At 41.8% G+C, this 20,516-nt stretch overlaps 2 protein-coding genes across 4 annotated transcripts in view; both read left to right on the forward strand.

The window, feature by feature from the left end:
• The window catches only part of GNL3L (G protein nucleolar 3 like), a 517,777-nt gene extending 511,396 nt beyond the window's left edge, over positions 1-6,381 (forward strand). For 2 of the 3 annotated variants that reach the window (XM_050776921.1, XM_050776919.1), the window contains 2 exons: positions 1,044-1,263; positions 3,146-6,381. In XM_050776921.1, the coding sequence (XP_050632878.1) occupies positions 1,044-1,263; positions 3,146-3,228 (303 nt within the window). In that variant the 3' untranslated portion in view covers positions 3,229-6,381. The remainder of the gene's footprint in view (positions 1-1,043; positions 1,264-3,145) is intronic. The other variant, XM_050776920.1, reaches the window with a different exon arrangement.
• Positions 1-20,516, forward strand: part of MAGED2 (MAGE family member D2) — a 645,534-nt gene that overhangs the window by 384,360 nt on the left and 240,658 nt on the right. The gene's annotated exons all lie outside the window — the stretch shown is intronic.

Here is a 20,516-nt window from a genome sequence, read left to right on the forward strand (position 1 = left end):
ATGCAAGCCACCATGCCCAGCTAATTTTATTTTTATTTTTGAGACAGGGTCTTGCTCTGTTGCCCAGGCTGGAGTGCAGTGGTGCAGTCTTGGCTCACTGCAACCTGCACCTCCTGGGTTCAAGTGATTCTCCTGCCTTAGCCTCCCAAGTAGCTGGGATTATAGGCACTCCCCACCATACCTGGCTAATTTTTGTATTTTCAGTAGAGAAAGGGTTTCACCATGTTGGCCAGGCTGGTCTAGAACTCCTGACCTCAAGTGATCTGCCTGCCTCAGCCTCCCAAAGTGCTAGGATTACAGGCTTGAGCCACCGCACCCAGCCTCCCAGCTAATTTTTAACAGAATTATTTGTAGAGACGAGGGTCTCATTTTGATGCTTAGGCTGGTCTCAAACTCCTGGGCTCAAGTGATCCTCCTGCCTTGGCCTCCCAAAGTGCTAGGATTACAGGCCTAATCCTAGTGAACCACTGTGCCCACCAGAATTTTTTTTTTTTTTTTTTTTTTTTTTTTTTTTTGAGACAGAGTCTGTTACCAGGCTGGAGTGCAGTGGTGCGATCTTGGCTCACTGCAACCTCCGCCACCCAGGTTCAAGCGATTCTCTTGCCTCAGCCTCCCAAGTAGCTGGGACTACAGGTGCGTGCCACCACGCCCAGCTAATTTTTGTATTTTTAGTAGAGACGGGGTTTCATCATGTTGGCCAGGATGGTCTCGATCTCTTGACTTCGTGATCTGCCTGTCTCGGCCTCCCAAAGTGCTGAGATTATAGGCATGAGCCACTGCGCCCGGCCTACCTTTTCGTTTTATTCTTGTAAAGGCCATGCAAACTACCCCTTATCCATCTCCTGTTTGACAGATGAGGAAACTGAGGCTGAGAGTTAACTAAGCACTTGCTGGAGTGTGGTGGGGCCAGAATTGGAGCCTAGTTCCACATGGCTCCAGGCTCCTGTTCTTACCCAAGCCTGTGTCCCTACCTTTTCTGCAGAAGTCTTTGGAGATTCTCTGGGGGTCAAGACCTCATCGTTATGTTTTCTGTCTCTCCCTAGATTGGAGATCTCACTGGGTATTGCACCAATCCGAACCATCATCAGATGGGGTGGGCTAAACGCAATGTGGACCACTGCCCTAAGAGCAACAATATGGTGGATGTCTGCTCAGTGGACCGCCGCCCAGTGCTGCAGAGGATCATGGAGACGGACCCGCTGCAACAGGGCCAGGCTCTGGCATCTGCCCTGAAAAATAAGAAGAAGATGCAGAAACGTGCAGGTGGGAGCCCCTGACCACCCCTGTGCTCTAAAGAGGGCCCACGTGGGATCTGTTTTTGGTTTTTTCTGGCTTACTGCAGCCTCTGTCCCTGGGTTCAAGCGATTCTCCTGCCTCAGCTTCCTGAGTAGCTGGGATTACAGGCACCAGCCACCATGTCTGGCTCATTTTTGTATTTTTAGTAGAGATGCTGTTTTGCCATGTTGGCGAGGCTGGTCTGGAACTCCGGACCTCAGGTGATCCACCTGCCTCGGCCTTCCAAAGTGCTAGGATTACAGACGTGAGCCACCGCATGTGGCCCCACCTGGGATCTTGATTGGGGCTCCTGAATGAGTATCTCTCTGTGTCCAGCCCCAGTCTAGGGTTGGGGGCAGGGATGAGCTAGGAGGCTCAACTACCAGCCACAGTGGTTCTCAAACTTCAGCTCACATCAGGATTCCCTGGAGGGTTTGTTAAAATGCAGATTTCTGGGCCCCTCCCTCATAGTTTCTAATTGAGTAGGTCTTATGTGGGGCCTTTTAGAATTTGTATTTCTAACAGGTTCCCAGCTGATGCTATTTCTCTGGGGATCACATTGGGAGAACCACTGGCCTGCCTAGTCTGTGTTTCAAATAACCATCATTTATTTATCAGGTACTCTCTATTTGTTAGGTAGCTTGCAGGCTATATATAATTTTTACTTTATCAATAGGCACTACACTCAAAATCCTACAGGTACAAGAGGATATACAGTAAAATCTCTCCCACCCCTTAGTCATCCAGACTGCCCCCTCGTCAGCCAGTTAGTTTCTTGTGTCTTTCCCGAGATAGACACACAAGCAAATATCTATATATTCTTTGTTCTCTTTTTCCACACAAATGCCAATCTAGTGGACACATGGTTTTGCCCTATCATTTTTCCACTCAGTATATCTTAGGGATATGTCTACATTAATACACAAAAGAACTTCTTCCCCTTGTTTTAATGGTGGTACATTGTGTAGCTGGCCCATTTGGGTTTCCATGCTGTACTTATTTTCACTAACTCATTGCAAAAGTCTTACCCTTATTTGATAAGTGAGAAAACTGAAATCCAGAGACATTAAGTGACGCACTGAAGGTAAGACAACTAGTAGTTGATAGAGCCAAAATACAGGCTTCGGGTTGATTGACCACATCAGCCCTATTCTTCGAACTAGATTGTGTTCTGTAACCAAACATACACAATCAGACATTCACTCTTGGCCTGGCTCCACACTGAGTCCTGGGAATTCAGATGAATTGCCCTGGAACTCCTAGTCTTATTAGGGAGTGGGGAGGAGAGAAGAAAACAGACCTTGGCAGCATGAGCACATAGTAATCATACTGAAGACCCAGCAAGCCCAGTGAGGGAACCTAACCCAGCCTGGGAATGGTGGTTGGATAGGGGTGATCAGAGAAGGCCTCCTGGAGGAGGTGAAGTCTGGGGGGCATCCTGAGAAACAACAGGGTATGTCTGGGGGATAGGAGGTGTGCGTGGTGAACATTCAGGCTTAGAGCCCCTACGGCCATGTTGCCTTTTGCTGTGAGAGCCTTGTTTTGAGGGTAATGGTAGAGCGCTAAGTTTAACACAGTAAAGGAAAATTATTGCTTTGGTATTTGGACAAAAATACTTGGAGCCCAGTGAGTCTGAAACCCTGAGATAGAAGCTATGTTGGGATGATCATTTCACAGATAGAAAAATGTATCGTCTACCTGTGAAGCTGAGCAGTGGCTTCCAGCACTCACCAGTTTTGTGGTAGTGTTTGGGGGTAAGTGAGCCAGTTCAGGAGCTTGGTGCAGACCAAGGTAGATGTAGGCCAGCGTCAGCAGGCCTCCTGGTGGCAAGCGAGCCACCAAAATACTGCCTATATTTCTCCATTTGCAGATAAAATCGCCAGCAAGCTGTCTGATTCCATGATGTCTGCTCTCGACCTCTCTGGCAATGCTGATGATGGTGTTGGTGACTAATCGACTGATCTCACTTCCCTTCCGCTCCAAGCACCAGTTCCAGTGGTACGGGGGAATACCAGTGAAATAGTTTGGTTCTCCCTGAAGCATCTGCATATTGAAAGAACGCTTTCCCAACTATGTGTCTTTTCCCTTTCCTCCAGTAAAACAGTCCCGGCTAGGTGCCGTGGCTCACGCCTGTAATCCCAGCACTTTGGGAGGCAGAAGTGGGTGGATCACCTGAGGTCAGGAGTTCGAGACCAGCCTGGCCAACGTGGTGAAACCCCATCTCTCCTAAAAGTACAAAAAAAATTAGCCAGGCGTAGTGGCAGGCGCCTGTAATCCCAGCTACTTGGGAGGCTGAGGCAGGAGAATTCGCCTGAACCTGGGAGGCGGAGGTTGCAGTGAGCCTAGACGGCACCATTGCACTCCAGCCTGGGCAACAACACGAAAATCCATCTCAAAAAAAAAAAAAAAAAAAAAGTCCCAAGGGACTGCAGCTGCCAAATCCTATATCCTCTATTTAACCCCTACTCTGTTTTAGAAGAGAAATAAAAGAAGTATCAGCAGAGCTCAGGCGCTAACATCTGTGGAGGGCTGACCTCCTACAACACTCTGTCTACAAAACTCTCTTAGATAGGTGAATATGCCACTAGAGGTTGGGCTGCTGGTAGACCTGGGGGTCCCTGCGGGAGGGTGAGGGTTTCTTTACCACCCCACAGGAGATTTCAGTGGCAAGGCATGCCTGCCGTGGGCTTTGGGCCATGCATCTTCCAAGTCCATAGGTCTTCACCTGGGTGGCAGTGAGAGAAAGTAGAAAGTAACGAGCCTCCTGTGTCTCTGGAAGGTTCTAGGGATAGGGTAGAGGGAAGAAAAGAACAAACAAGCCTGGCTTGTGCTGAAGTGTGGTAGGCACTACCCTGTTTGTGTGAAGAGAAAACAAAGCACCTGTTAGTAGGGAGGCTTTGGGGGAAGCCCCGTCTTGGGGGCATTTCTGGGCAGATTGTGAATTGGAGGAATCTCTTTAACTGAAGTATGCTGGCTGGACCCTGCCCTTGTGTGACCATGTCTCCTATTGCACTAGCATTTGAATTCCATGGCTCAAGAGGGTTCTTTTTTTTTTTGAGTCAGAGTCTCGCTCTGTCACCCAGGCTGGAGTGCAGTGGCCGGATCTCAGCTCACTGCAAGCTCCGCCTCCTGGGTTTATGCCATTCTCCTGCCTCAGCCTCCTCAGTAGCTGGGACTACAGGTGCCCGCCACCTCGCCCGGCTAGTTTTTTGTATTTTTTAGTAGAGACGGGGTTTCACCGTGTTAGCCAGGATGGTCTCGATCTCCTGACCTCGTGATCCGCCCATCTCGGCCTCCCAAAGTGCTGGGATTACAGGCTTGAGCCACCGCGCCTGGCCTCAAGAGGGTTCTAGTACCATTTATTCACAGACTGTATCCTCGAGAGAGCTGCTATATATGGGAGTGTACTAGCCAATTCCTTTTCCAGTGTCTGTAAGTCACCTCATTAAAGTATAATTAGCTACCTCCTCTGGGAGATCCCACCCCATCAGACAAGGGCAGTGAGCCCAAGCAGTGCCAGAGGCCCTCAGAAGGGGATTAGGGTAGATGATTGCAGCTGAAACACAATCTTCTTTCTTTGCCAGGGTATTTTGGGGGTTTTGCCAATGACTTCAGTTCCCAGCAAATTACTTGAGTTGACACATTTGAAGTGGGTGGGCATAGCATTACTGCAGTCTTGGATGTCTACCCCAAACTTCCACACCATCCTTCGACCCACAGCTGCACCTTTATTTAATTATTTTGCTCTGTTGCCCAGGCTGGAGTGCAATGGCGTGATCTCAGCTCACTGCAACCTCTGCCTCCCGAGTTCAAGTGATCCTCCTGCCTTAGCCTCCCGTGTAGCTGGGATTACAGGTGCCTGCCACCACGCCTGGCTAATTTTTGTATTTTTAGTTAGAGACAATGTTTCACCATGTTGGCCAGGCTGGTCTCGAACTCTTGATCTCTAGTGATCCACTTGCTTCGGCCTCCCAAAGTGCTGGGATTACAGGCGTGAGCCACTGCACCCAGCCCCACAGCTGCATCTTAAACCTTGCCTTTGCCTCTGCCTTTCAATCTGGTACCTCCTAATTTACATCCTAAGAATGGAACCATGTGACAAAGACTGGACCGCCATTGGCTGCGGGCTGTTCAGGCAGGGAAGTACAGACCACTCTTTTATTCAGGGGCAACCAAAGGAGAGAATTACGTACTTGTTGAGTACAAACTGCACCAAGCCCTGGAGACCCATTACCACTTTTAACCCTCAATACAGCTCTGCTAGTAAGGGATACGTCTCCCCATATGAAAAAAAGAAGTAATCTCAGAATGTTGGCCGAGCATGGTGGCTCACACTTATAATCCCAGTTATGCAGGAGGCTGAGGCAGGAGAATCACTTGAACTCAGGAGATGGAGGTTGCAGTGAGTCAACATCACATCACTGCATTCCAGCCTAGGGGACAGAGTGAGACTTTGTCTCGAAAAAAGAAAAAGTTGACAGGATGGCCAGACCCAAGTGCGCATATTAAGTGGTGGTGCTAGGACTGGAACCTAAGCATGATTAAAACCCTATGCAGGCACTTTCCTCTATATTGTACTCCCTCCTTAACAAAGGAAGATTGATTAAGCCCCTACTTTGTGCCAGTCTCTGTTACCAAGTCCGTTAAATGCATTTTTTTCTTTTTTGGTTTAAAAAACTCTTTAGTTTCTTAAACTACTAGTTTTTAGTGTCTTGCTAAAACTACACTCAGTCCTCTTGAATAGGCTACAACTTATTTCACACGATCTCACTGAACTCTCCTGGTATGTATAGTGTTATAATGAAAAATTGCCTACCAGGACAGCTAAGTCTATTTTGCAACCATACAGCGTTTCGTAATTTAGCATTTAAAATACAGACAGTCCCTGACTTTTGGTGGTTTGATGTGGGATTTTTGGTGGAAAAGCAGTATACATTCAGAATGCACCTCTACTTATGATGGGGCTACTTCCTGGTAAACCCATTGTAATTTTCAAATTACGGGTTTATCAGGAGGTGGCGCCATCAGTAATGGAGAAGTGCTGGGAGGTAAATATTAGAAATGGAAGTATCTAAATGAGTAAGGAACAGCATGGGAGCATAATTTGGCCAAAATCAAAACTAAAGTAGTCATGTCGGTAAGAATTTGGGACTGCAGGCGAGGTACAATGGCTCTCAACTGTAATCCCAGCACTTTGGGAGGCCAAGGCAGGCAGATCACTTGAGGTCAGGAGTTCAAGACCAGCCTAAACAATATGGCGAAACCTCATCTCTATCAAAAAAATACAAAAATTAGCTGGGCATGGTGTCTCATTCCTGTAGTCCCAGCTACCTGCGGGGCTGAGGCCGGAGGATCTCTTGAGCCCAGGAGGTTGACGCTGCATTGAGCTGAGATTGTGCCACTGCACTCCAACGTGGGCAACAGTGAGACTGTCTCAGGGAAAAAAAAAAAAGAAAAATAAAAAAAGACGTTGGGACTGCAGTTTCTCTACCTACAGCATATCTCAAAGGTTTTTTAATCTTAACTTTTTACCTTCATTTTTCAAAACAATTAGGGTACAATTTACATATAGTAAAGTTCACTCGCTCTTTATAGTTTTAGTTATGTGAGTTTGTACAAACATATACAGGAGTGAACCACCACCACAATCGAAATATAGTTGCATCACCCCCCCAAAACTCTCCAGGCCCTTTCGTAGTCAACTCCTACCCCCAACTCTCAGATTCTGCCAACCACTGATTTGTTTTCTGCCCCTATAGTTTTGCTTTAGCATGACTGTCATATCAATAGAATCATACAATGAGTAGGCTTATTTTATGCCTTCAGGTTTTAAAAATTATAAACATTTACATTACAGTAAAATTCACTCTGGTGTACAGTTCTATAAAGCTCTGATAAATGTGTAGAATTGTGTAACTGCCAATGCAGTCAAGGTACAGAACAGTCCTCTTAGCCTCTCCCTACCAAATTCATGCCTGCTACTTTGTAGTTTTTCAAAACTAGTCCCCTACACCCAAACCCTGGCAGTCACTGTTTTTTTTCTTCGTTCTTTTTTTTTTTACTTTTGAGACGGAGTCTAGCTCTGTTGTCCAGGCTGGAGTGCAGTGGCGTGATCCCGGCTCATTGCAACCTCCGCCTCCAGGGTTCAGATGGTTCTCCTCCCTCAGCCTCTGGAGTAGCTGGGATTACAGGCACCTGCCACCACGCCTGACTAATTTTTGTTTTTTTTTTTTTTGTTTGTTTTTTTTTTTTTGAGACGGAGTCTCACACTGTTGCCCAGGCTGGAGTGCAGTGGCGCGATCTCGGCTCACTGCAAGCTCCGCCTCCCGGGTTCCCGCCATTCTCCTGCCTCAGCCTCCTGAGTAGCTGGGACTACAGGCGCCCGCCACCGCGCCCGGCTAATTTTTTGTATTTTTAGTAGAGACGGGGTTTCACTGTGGTCTCGATCTCCTGACCTTGTGATCCGCCCGCCTCGGCCTCCCAAAGTGCTGGGATTACAGGCTTGAGCCACCGCGCCCGGCCTTTTTTGTTTTTTTTAAGATGGAGTCTCACTTTGTTGCCCAGGCTGGAGTGCAGTGGCGCGATCTGGGCTCACTGCAAGCTCCGCCTCCCAGGTTCACGCCATTCTCCTGCCTCAGCCTCCTGAGTAGCTGGGACTACAGGTGCCCGCCACCATGCCCAGCTAATTTTTTTGTATTTTTAGTAGAGACAGGGTTTCACCGTGGTCTCGATCTCCTGACCTCATGATCTGCCTGCCTCGGCCTCCCAAAGTGCTGGGATTACAGGTGTGAGCCACCACGTGCGGCCAATTTTTGTAATTTTAGTAGAGATGGCCTCACTGTGTTGGCCAGGCTGGTCTCAAACTCCTGACCTTATGATACACCTGCCTTGGCCTACCAAAGTGCTGGGATTACAAGAGTGAGCCACTGCGCCTGGCCTTTTTCTTTGTTCTTATATTTTTGTCTTTTTTATTTTTTTGAGAAAGAGTCTCACTCTTTCACTGAGGCTGGAGTGCAGTGGCGTGATCTTGGCTCACTGCAACCTCTACCTCCCGGGTTCGAGCGATTCTCCTGCCTTAGCCTCCCGAGTAGTAGGGACTACAGGTGCCCACCACCATGCTGGGCTAATTTTTGTATTTTTAGTAGAGGTGGGGTTTCGCCACATTGGCCAGGCTGGTTTTGAACTTCTGACCTCAAATGATCCACCCACCTCGGCTTCCCAAAGTGCTGGGATTATAGGTGTGAGCCACCGTGTCCGGCCATATATTTTTGTCTTTTGAAGAATGTTATATAACTGAAATTATATGGTATGTAGCATTTTGAGAGTGACTTCGTTTGCTATGAGTAATGCATTTGAGATTCATCCATGTTCCTCAGTATATTAATAGTTCTTATTTCTGAGTCACTCCATTGTGTAGATTTACTACTGTTTTTTCCCAGTTGAAGAATGTTTAGGATCTTTGCAGTTTTGGACAATTACAAGTAAAGCTGCTATAAACATTCGTATGCAACTTTTTGTGTTTTCATTTATCTATAGTAAATACCTAGAGTTGGATTGCTGGGATATATGGTAAGCATATGTTTGACATTTTAAGAAACTTCTAAACTGTTTTTCAAAGTGGCTCTACTATTTCACGTTCCCATCAGTATGAAAGTTTCAGTTCCCACATCCTCTCCAGTACTTGGGGGTATCAATTTTTTTTTAAATTTTTTAATTTTTAAATTATTTTTTATAACATTTAAATAGAGATGGGGTCTCACTGTGTTGACCAGGATGGTCTCAAACTGCTGGCCTCAAATGATCCTCCCATCTCGGTCTCCCAAAGTGCTAGGATTACAGGTGTGAGCCACCATGCCCGGCCAGGTTTTTTGACATTAGGTATGTAGTGGTATTTCATCGTTTTTATTTCTAATGATTTGAGCATATTTTATATGCTTATATGCTATCTACATATCTTCTTTGGCAGGGTGTTCACATCTCTTGCATATTTTGGGTTGTTTTATTATTTTTGAATTTTGAGGATTTTATGCTGGATACAGGGTGTTTTTTTTTTTTTTTTTTTTAAGAAACAGTCCACCCAGGTTGGAGTTACAGGTTGGTGCAATCTCGGCTCACTGCAACCTCCGCCTCCTGGGTTCAAGCAATTCTCATGCCTCAGTCTCCTGAGTAGCTGGAATTACAGGTGCACGCCACCATGCCTGGCTAACTTTTGTATTTTTACTAGAGACGAGGTTTCACCATGTTGGCCAGGCTGGTCTTGAACTCCTGACCTCAAGTGATCCACCCACCTTAGCCTCCCAAAGTTCTGGGATTACAGGCATGAGCCACTGTGCCTGGCCAGTATCTTGTCTTCTCATTCTGTGGACAGTGTCTTTTTTTCATTATGGGAAAGCTTTATTGACACATTTGTTTTTATTTTTAAAAGTTAAGGTAAAACATACAGAACATAAACGTTACCATCTGATATGGTTTGACTGTGTCCACACCCAAATATCGAATTGTAGCTCCCATAATCCCCACACATATGTACCACATTTTCTTTATCCAGTTTGTTGTTGATAGACATTTAGGTCTATTCCATGTCTTTGGTATTGTGAATAGTGCTGCAGTGAACATATGTGTGCATGTGTCTTTATGGCAGAATGATTTATATCGTGCATAACCAAAACTGTACTTATTAAGCAATAACCTCCCAACCCCTTCTCCCCACAACCTCTGGCGGCTGCCATGCTACTTTCTGTCTCTGAATTTGAATACCCTGGTAGTCATATAGTGGAATCATTAATATTTATCTTTTTGTGACTGGCTTATTTCACTTTGCATAATGTATTCAAGGTTAATATATGTTGTAGCCTGTGTCAGAATTTCTTTTCTTTTTAATGCTGAGTATTATTCTATTGTATGTATATACCACATTTTATTTATCCGTTCATTCACTGATGGATATGTGCATTGCTTCCACCTTTTGGCTATTGTGAAAAATGCTGTTATGAAGATGGGTATGGAGATCTCTCCCCTTTTTTTGAGACAGGGTCTCACTCTGTCACCCAGGCTGGGGTGCAGTGGTATGATCATAGCTCACTGTAGCCTTGACACCTGGGCTCAAGCGAACCTCCCACCTCAGCCTCCTGAGTAGCTGGGACCACAGGCATGTGCCACCATGGCTGGCAGATTTATCAATTTGTTCTTCTATGGATAATGCTTTTTGTGTTACATCAGAGGAGTCTTTGCTTAACATGAGATCACAAAGGTTTTCTCCCATGTTTCCTCCTAAAAGTTACAGTTTTAGGTTTTACATTTAGGTCTGTGATCCATTTTAAGTCAATTTTTGTATATGGTGCAAGGTATGAATCTATGCTTTTTAAAAAAATACGGTTACCCAATTTTTCTAGCAGCGTGTGCTAAAACTTTGCTAAAGTCACTTAGTTCTAGTAGCTTTTTTTTTTTTGCAGATTTCACCAGACTTTCTACATAGATAATCATATCTTCTGTGAATAAACATGGTTTTATTTCTTCATTTCTAATATTTATGTCTGCATTTTTTTTTTTTTGGTCTTATTTTAGTCGCTGGGACTTCCAGTACTACATTGAGTAAGAGTGGTGGCTGGGTGCAGTGGCTCATGCCTGTAATCCCAGCACTTTGGGAGGCTGAGATGGGCTGATCACCTGAGGTCGGGAGTTTGAGACCAGTCTGACCAACATGGAGAAACCCTGTCTCTACTAAAAATATAAAATTAGCCGGGTGTGGTGGCACGTGCCTGTAATCCTGGCAACTCAGGAGGCTGAGGCAGGAGAATCACTTGAACCCGGGAGGCAGAGGGTGCAGTGAGCCGAGATCGCGCCATTGTACTCTAGCCTGGGCAACAAGAGCAAAACTCCATCTCAAAAAAAAAAAAAAAAAAAGGAATGGTGAGCACAGGCATCCCTGTCTTGTTTCTGACTTTGGGGGAAAGTATTCTTTCTGCCTTTAACCATTAAGTATGTTAGATTTTTGTATTGCCCTTTACTAGTATGAGGTGCTAAGGGTTTTGTTTTAGGAATGGATGTTAGATTTTCTTAAATGTTTTTATGCATCTATTGAGATGATTACATGGTTTTTCTTTTGTGGTTTGTTTTTAATGTAGTTTTAATAAATTATATTGATTGATTTTCTTACGATAAACCAATCCTACATTCTTGTGATAAACCCCACTTTGTCATGATGTATTCTTTTTTTTTTTTTTCTTTTTTGTGAGATGGAGTCTCACTCTGTCACCCAGGCTGGAGTGCGGTGGCGTGATCTTGGCTCACTGCAACCTCTGCCTCCTGGGTTCAAGTGATTCTCCTGTCTCAGCCTCCCGAGTAGCTGGGACTACAGGTGAGTGTCACCACACCCGGCTAATTTTGTATTTTTAGTAGAGACGGGGTTTCACCATGTTGGCCAGGCTGGTCTCAAACTCCTGACCTTGTGATCCACCCGCCTTGGGCTCCCAAAGTGTTGGGATTACAGGCGTGAGCCATTGCGCCTGGCCTATTCTTTTAATATATTGTTGGAAGCTATATTAGTTTCTATTGCTGGTGTAAAAAATTAGCACAGACTTCATGGCTTAAAACAACACAAATCTATTATACTACACTTCTAGAGGTGAGAGGTCCCAAATGCGTTTCACTGGGCCAAAATCGTTGTTGTCAGAGTTACACTCTCTCCAGAGACTCTAGGGGAGAATCCATTTCCTTGCCTTTTTCAGCTTCTAGAGGCTGCTTAGATTCCTAGAATAATGGCTTCTTTCCTCATCTTCAAAATAACAATGTAGTATCCTTTTTTTTTTTTTTTTTTTTTTTTGAGACGGAGTTGCCCAGGCTGGAGTGCAGTGGTGCGATCTCCGCTCACTGCAACCTCTGCCTCCTGGGTTCTAGCAATTCTCCTGCCTCAGCCTCCCAAGTAGCTGGGATTAAAGGCATGCGCCACTATGCCCAGCTAATTTTTTGTATTTTTGGTAGAGACGGGGTTTCACCATGTTGGCCAGGCTGGTCTCGAACTCCTGACCTCGTGATCTGCCTGCCTCAGCCTCCCAAAGTGCTGGGATTATAGGCATGAGCCACCATGCCCGGCCAACAGTGTAGTATCTTTTCTCTTTTCTGAACCTCTCTTCCAATCCTTATATCTTCTCTGACTTTGATCTTCTGCCTCTCACTTATAAGGACTCTCGTGATTACTTTGGATGTGTTGGGATCATCTAGGATAATCTCCACATCTCAATATCCTTAAGTTAATCACATCTGGAAAGTTCCTTTAACCATGTAAAGTAACATATTCAAAAGTTTTGGAGATTAGGACCTGTAGATCTTTGAGGATGGGAGGCATTATTCAGCCTACTGCAGATTTAATTTGATAAATTTTTGCTTAGAATTTTTGCATCTACATAAGGATATTGGTCTGAAGTTTTCTTTTGTTTAATGTCTTTATTTTTGGTATCGGGGTAATGCTGACCTCATAGAATGGGTTGAGAAGTGTTTCCTGTTTTTGGAAGGGTCTGTGTACAATTGGTATCGTTTCTTAAATTTTAGAATTTACCAGTAAGTTTTATTTGTGGGAAGGTTTAAGACTACAGTTTCAATTTTTAAAATATATATAGGGCTATTCATATTATATTTCTTCTTGTGTGAGGATTGGTAATTAGTATTTTAAAGAAAGTTCTTCATTTCATGTAATTTGTCAAATTAATTTTTGTAAGGTTGTTAATATCCTCTTATCATTTCGTATAAATTGTTGAAATGATTCTAAAATTGATAAGGAAATGCATAGTAGTCAGAATGTAGTCAAAGCAACTCTGAGAAAGGAACCAAGTTGGAAGACTAACACAATATGATACTACTTTTGTCATTCCTGATATTAATAGTTTGTGACTTTTTCCCCTTGATCATCTGGCTCAAGATTTATCAATTGTATTGATCATCTCAAAGAACCACATTTTGGTTTAATTGATTTTCTCTATTTTCTGTTTTCTAATTCATTGGTTTCTACTTTATCTTTATTGTTTCCTTTTGCTTATTATCCAAAAAAGTTTGTGATTTTTGTGTTACTTAGAACTGTGTTATTTAAATTCCACATATTTGGACATTTCCCAGAGATCTTTCTGCTATTGACTTCTAATTTAATTACATTATGGTAAAGGAATGTACTTTATATGACTTCAATATGTTAAAATATATCAAAACTTGTTTCATGGCCCAGAATATGGTCTGTATTGGTAATATGTTTCATGTGCACTTGAGAAGAATAAGTTTTGCTGTTGTTGAGTACAGTCTTCTATAAATGTCAACCAAGTTAAGTTGGTTGATAGTGTTGTTCATGTCCACTATATCCAGGCTGACTTTATGCCTACTTGTTCTATCAATTATTAAGACAGGACTATTGGAGTCCCCAATGATAATTACGGGTTTGTCTGTTATTTCTTGTAGTTCTATCAGTTTTTATTTAATTGATTTTGAACCTTTCATGCTAAGTGCATAGACCTTTAGGATTGTCATGTCCTCTTCATTAACGGACCCCACCATCATTATGAAATGAACTTCCTTATATTCTTTGTTCTGAAATGCATTTTGTCTAATATAAATATAGCTACTGCAACTTTTTTGGACTAGTTTATGGTATATCTTTTTCATCCTTTTACTTTTTATGTATTTGTGTGTTTATGTTTAAAGTGCATTTATCATAGGCAGCATATAGTTGGTTCTTGCTTTTTTATCCAATTTGACAGTCTCTGCCTTTTAATTGATGTTTGGATCCATTTACTTTTAATGTTATTATCAGTATGGCTAGGTTTGAGTCTATCATCTTGCTATTTGTTTTGTATTTGTTCCATGTATGCTTTGTTCCCTTTTCTCCCTTTTTCTGCCTTCTTTTGGATTACTGTTTTTTTTTTTTTTTTTTAATGATTCCATTCTTTTTTCTTCCTTGATTTATTAGCTATACCTCATTGTTTTATTATCTTAGTAGTTGCTTTAGAGTTTATAGTATAAATGTTTAACTTCCTCCTCCTGGCTTTCATGCTAGTGTCATAAATTTTACCTACAGATTTTATAAACCTTATAATACATTGTTGTTATTTTTGTTTATACTTTAAGTCCTCTTTAAATAGATTTAAATAATAGAAAATAATTATATGCTCACATAGTTACCATTTCTGGTACTCTTCATTCCTCTGTGTGGCTCCAGACTTCTATAAGGTATCATTTTCTTTCTGCCTGAAGAACTTTCTTTAACATTTTTTGCATTGTGAGTCTATTGGGCAGTTAATTAATTCAGCTTTTGTATGTCTGAATGTATTTTTTTTTTTTTGCTGCTATCTTTGAAAGGTATTTTTGCTACATATAGAATTTAAGTTGTTAGGTTTTGTCTTTCAGTACCTCAAAAGCATTGTTTCATGGTTTTCTCAATTATGTTGTTTCTAAGATGTCATTCTATTTTTTTTTTTTTTTTTTTTTTTTTGTGACAGAGTCTTGCTCTGTTGCCAGTCTGGAGTGCAGTGGTGCGATCTCAGCTCACTGCAAGCTCCACCTCCCTGGTTCACGCCATTCTCCTGCCTCAGCCTCCCGAGTAGCTGGGACTGTAGGCGCCTGCCACCATGCCTGGCTAATGTTTTTGTATTTTTTAGTAGAGACAGGGTTTCACTGTGTTAGCCAGGATGGTCTTGATCTCCTGACCTGTGATCCGCCCGCCTCAGCCTCCCAAAGTGCTGGGATTACAGGCGTGAGCCACTGCGCCTGGCCATTTCTTTTTTTTTTTCTTTTTTTGAGACAGGGTCTTGTTATGTTACTCAAGCTGTTATCAAATTCCTAGGCTCAAGCAATCCTCCCACCTCAGCCTCCTGAGCAGCTGAGATTATAGGCATGCACTGCTGCACCTGGCTTGAGACATCTGATGTCATCCTAATTTGTTTCTTCTATAGATAATGTGTTTTTTAATCTTTATTACTTTTGAGCAATGTAATTATAATATACCTTGGTGGGCTTTTTTCTTTTATGTTTTTCTGCTTGGAATTTATTGAACTTCTTGGATATTTAGGTTTATAGATTTCATCAAATTTGGAAAGTTTTTGGCCATTAATTTATCAAATATTTTTTCCTCTTCACCTGCTTTCCTCCTTCAGGGACTCCAGTTACCTATTTGAAGCTGCCTGAAGTTGTCCCATGGATCATTGATGTTCTTTGGATTTTCTGGATTTTTTTTCTCTCTGTGTTTTATTTTGGGTAGTTTCGATTTTATGCCTTCAAGTTTACAAATCTTTTCTTCTGCATTGTCTAGTGTGCTGTTTATCCCTCCAGTGTATTTCTTCAACTCAGACATTATAGTTTTCATCTCTAGAAATTAAATTTGGGTTTTTAAAAATATTTTTTATTTCCCTGTTTACCTGTTTGAACATATGGGGTATAGATAACAAATGTTTAATGTACTTCTCTGCTAATTCTAACATCTTTGGAAGTTCTCAGTCAGCTTTGTTTGATTACTCTCATTATGGGTCATATTTTTCTGCCTTTTTTTTTTTTTGCATAACCAGTAATCTTTGATTTGATGTCAGGCCCTGTGACTTTCACCTTTTTCATTGCTTGCATATTTTTGTATTCTTATGAACTTTTGAGCTTTGTTCTTTGATGCAGTTAAGTTATTCCGAAACAGTTTGATCCTTCTGGGTCATGCTTTTATAATTTGGTAAGCAGGTTCAGAGCATAAATTTTTCCAGTTTGGCTGGTAGTAACAGCTACTTTGTGAGCACCAGTTATTGTTTTCTCTTTTCTGATAGTTCTTTTGCCAGCCTTTGTTAGTTTACTCACATGTATAATAGTACTCGGATAAATACTTGAGGGAAGCCTCTGCTTATCATTAACATTTTTTCTCTGTGTAGTCCTGTTATCTCAGGGACTCATTTTTTTTTTTTTTTAAACTCATACTGCATTGATCTTCTTGAACTTTGAGATTCATCTCCTAAACTCAGTAAGTCTACCAGACTCTGTTTCAGCTCCCTTTGCATGTGCCATGGACGGGAAACTCTTTCAAGCAGTTGAGTAGGGCAATCATAGGGCTCACCTTATTTGTATTCTATATCCCAGGGATCAGTGTCCTTTGTTGCCTAATGTCCACTTCTTGATAACCATTGTTTCATGTATTTTGTCTAGATTTTTTTTGGTTCTTTCAGATGGGAGGACAAAACAGTCCGTTACCTCATCTTGTACTTCTCTTATTAAATTTATTCCTATGTATTTTCTTTCTTTGAGTTATAGTAAATAGAATTTAATTTTGTATTATTTATTGCTAATATATAATTAATCTTGTTTCCTTAACATTAGTGAACTTGTTTATTAGTCTTAGTAGTTTTTAAACATAGATTACTTAGGATTTTCTACATATAGGATCATATCTGTGAATAAAATGGTTTTACATCTTCCTTTACAATCGATGTGCTTTTCATTTCTTTTTCTCAACTTGCTACACTGACTAGGACAATGTTGTGTAGAAGGGGTGAAAGCAGACACCCTTGACTTATTTCCAACCTTAGGAGGAAAATACCCAGTCTCTCACTGTTAAAGATGATGTCTATTGTAGGTTTTGTAGATGCCCTTTATCAGGCTGAGGAAGTTCCATTTTATTTCTAGTTTTTGAGAAATTTTTTTATCATGATTGAGTGTTGCATTTGTTACATGCTTTTTCTGCATTTATCGAGATGATTATGTAGGTTTTGTTTTTATTCCACCAATATAGCATGTTGCATTAATTGATCTTTGAATGTTAAACCAACCTTATATGTTCGTGGAGCAAATACCATTTGGACATAGTGTATAATACATTTCATATGCCACTGGATTCATTTTGCTACTACTCTCTTGAGAATTTTTATGTCTATTCAAAAGGTATATTTGTCTATAGTTTTCTTGTGATGTCTATGTCTGTTTTTGGTATCAGAATAATGCTAGCCTTATAGAATAAGTTGGGAAGTGTTACTTTCTTTTGTTTTTTGGAAGAATTTTTGAAAGATTGTTATTGTTTATTCTTTAAATGTTTGTTACAATTCACCAGCAAAGCAGGCTGGGCTTGGGCTTTTCTTTGAGGCCAGATTTGTGATTCCGTGTCTTGTTAAATTTCTATTAGATTTTCTATTTATTGTATTTCTTCCTGAGTTAGTTTTGGCAATTTGTGTTGAATGTATTCATATTTCTCAAGTTATTTAATTGGATGGCATAAAATTGTTCACAGAATTTGCTTATAATTTTTTAAACTTTTTTTCAGTAAGGTCAGTAGTGATGTCTTTTCTTTGATTCAGATTTGGTAATTTGTATTGTCTTTCTTTGTTTCTTGGTTAGTTTACCTAAAGTTTTGTCAAATTTGTTGATCTTTTTGAAGAATCAGCTTTTGGTTTCATTGACTTTCTCTATTGTTATTCTGTTTTCTATTTTGTAGATTCCTGCTCTAATTTTCGTTATTTCCTTCATTTGGTTTGCTTTGGGTTCAGTGTGTTCTGTTTCTCATTTACTAAAGTACAAGTTAATGTTATTGATGGGAGATCTTTCTTCTCTTGTAAAATAGATGAGTTTGTTCTGTTTTATTCAGCTCAATATGTTTTAAATTTTCCTTATGATTTCTTTTGTCCATTGGCATGTTGTTTAATTCCAAATATTTGTGGAATTTCCAAATTTCCTTCTGTTGTTGATTTATAATTTATCATTTTAAGTTTTTTTTTTTTTTTTGAGACGGAGTCTCGCTCTGCCGCCCAGGCTGGAGTGCAGTGGCCGGATCTCAGCTCACTGCAAGCCCCACCTCCTGGGTTTACGCCATTCTCCTGCCTCAGCCTCCCCAGTAGCTGGGACTACAGGCGCCCGCCACCTTGCCCGGCTAGTTTTTTGTATTTTTTTAGTAGAGACGGGGTTTCACCATGTTAGCCAGGATGGTCTCGATCTCCCGACCTCGTGATCCGCCCGTCTCGGCCTCCCAAAGTGCTGGGATTACAGGCTTGAGCCACCGCGCCCGGCCCATTTTAAGTTTTTAGATGAATGCACCTTCTATGATTTCAAATCCTTTAAAATATATTAATATGGCTGGGTGCAGTGGCTCACACCTGTAATCCCAGCACTTTGGGAGGCAGAGGCGGAGGCGGGTAGATCACCTGGGGTCGGGAGTTCAAGGCCATCCTGGCTAACACTGTGAAACCCTGTCTCTACTAAAAATACAAAGAATTAGCTGGGCGTGGTGGCGGGCGCCTGTAGTCCCAGCTACTCCGGAGGCTAAGGCAGGAGAATGGCGTGAACCCGGTAGGCGGAGGTTGCAGTGAGCCGAGATCTCGCCACTGCACTCCAGCCTGGACGACAGAGCAAGACTCCATCTCGCCGGGCGCGGTGGCTCAAGCCTGTAATCCCAGCACTTTGGAAGGCCGAGACGGGCGGATCACGAGGTCAGGAGATCGAGACCATCCTGGCTAACATGGTGAAACCCCGTCTCTACTAAAAAATACAAAAAACTAGCCGGGCGAGGTGGCGGGCGCCTGTAGTCCCAGCTACTCCGGAGGCTGAGGCAGGAGAATGGCGTGAACCCAGGAGGCGGAGCTTGCAGTGAGCTGAGATCCGGCCACTGCACTCCAGCCTGGGCGGCAGAGCGAGACTCCGTCTCAAAAAAAAAAAAAAAAAAAGACTCCATCTCAAAAAACAAAAACAAAAATAAACAACAAAAAAATTAGCTGGGCGTGGTGGCACATGCCTGTAATCCCAGCTACTTGGGAGGCTGAGGCAGCAGAATTTCTTGAACCCAGCGTTGGAGGTTGTGGTGAGCCAAGATCGCGCCATTGTACTCCAGCCTGGGCAACAAGAGTGAAACTCCATCTCAAAAAAAAAAAAAAAAGTATTAATACTTATTCTGTGGCATTGAATATTATCTATCTTGGAGAATGTTCCATATGCATTTAAGGAAAATGTATATTCTGGAGTGTTCTAAGGATGATATTAAGATCAAGTGGGTTGATAGTGTTCAGATTTTCTGTATCTTTGCTGGTATTTCTACCTTTTGTTCTAGCTATTATTGAACATCTGTTTGAAGCTTCCGTATTATTGTTCAGTTGTCTATTTCTCCTTTCAATTCTGTCAGTTTTCTTCATTTATTTTGGAAAATCTGTTAGATGGGTTTACAGTTTTTATATGTTCATAACAAATTGACCCTTTTATTATTATAAAATCATTGTCTTAGTCCTTAGTAACTTTTTTTGCTTTTGAAGTCTATTTTGTTTCACGTTAGTAAAACCATTTAAAGCCTCTTCTTAGAATGGTATATCTTTTACTGTCCTTTTACTTTTAACCCATTTTTTATCTTTGAATACAAAGTGTGTCCCTTGTAGACTGCATATAGCTTGAACTTGCTTGTCACAGTCTGTGCCTTTTTATTGGAATATTTAACTTATTTATATTTTATTTTATTTTTTGAGATGTACTCTTGCTCTGTTGACCAGGCTGGAGTCCAGTGACAGGATCTTGGCTCATGGCAACCTCTGCCTCCTGGGTTCTAGCAATTCTCCTGAGTAGATGGGATTTCAGGCACCCACCACCATGCCCGGCTAATTTTTGTGTTTTCGTAGAGACAGGGTTTTACCGTGTTGGCCAGGCTGGTCTTGAACTCCTGACCTTAAGTGATCCACGTGCCTCGGCCTCCCAAGGTGCTGGGATTACAGGCATGAGCCACTGTGCCCAGCCTTACTTATATTTTATATATTGTTCATATAGTTGAATTTATGTATGCCATTAAATTATTTGTTTCTGTATATCTCATGTGTTTTGTGTTTCTCTACCCCTTTTTAAATCCTGCCTTCTTTTTTGTTGTGGTAAAAAATACATAAAGAAAAATTTACCATTTTAACCATTTTTAGGAGAACAGTTCTGTGAAATTAAGTTCATTCACATTGTTGTGAACCATCAGTGCATCTATCTCCAGAACTTTTTCATCTTTACCAAATGAAACTCTCTACTCTCTAAACACCAGCTCCCCATTCTCCTTTCCCTCCAGTCCCTGGTAACCACCCTTTTGCTTTCTGTCTTTAAAAATTTGACTATTCTAGGAATCCCAAATAAATGGAATCATATAATATTTCTGTCCTTGCGACTGGCTTATTTCACTTAGCATAACGTTTTCAAGGTTCATCCATGTTGTAACAGTTCACAATTTCCTTCCATTTAAGACTGAATCATACTCCATTGTATGTGTACCACCTTTTTCCACCCCAGCTTTT

Source organism: Macaca thibetana, chromosome X (genome assembly GCF_024542745.1).
Source record: "Macaca thibetana thibetana isolate TM-01 chromosome X, ASM2454274v1, whole genome shotgun sequence".
NCBI lineage: Eukaryota > Metazoa > Chordata > Mammalia > Primates > Cercopithecidae > Macaca > Macaca thibetana.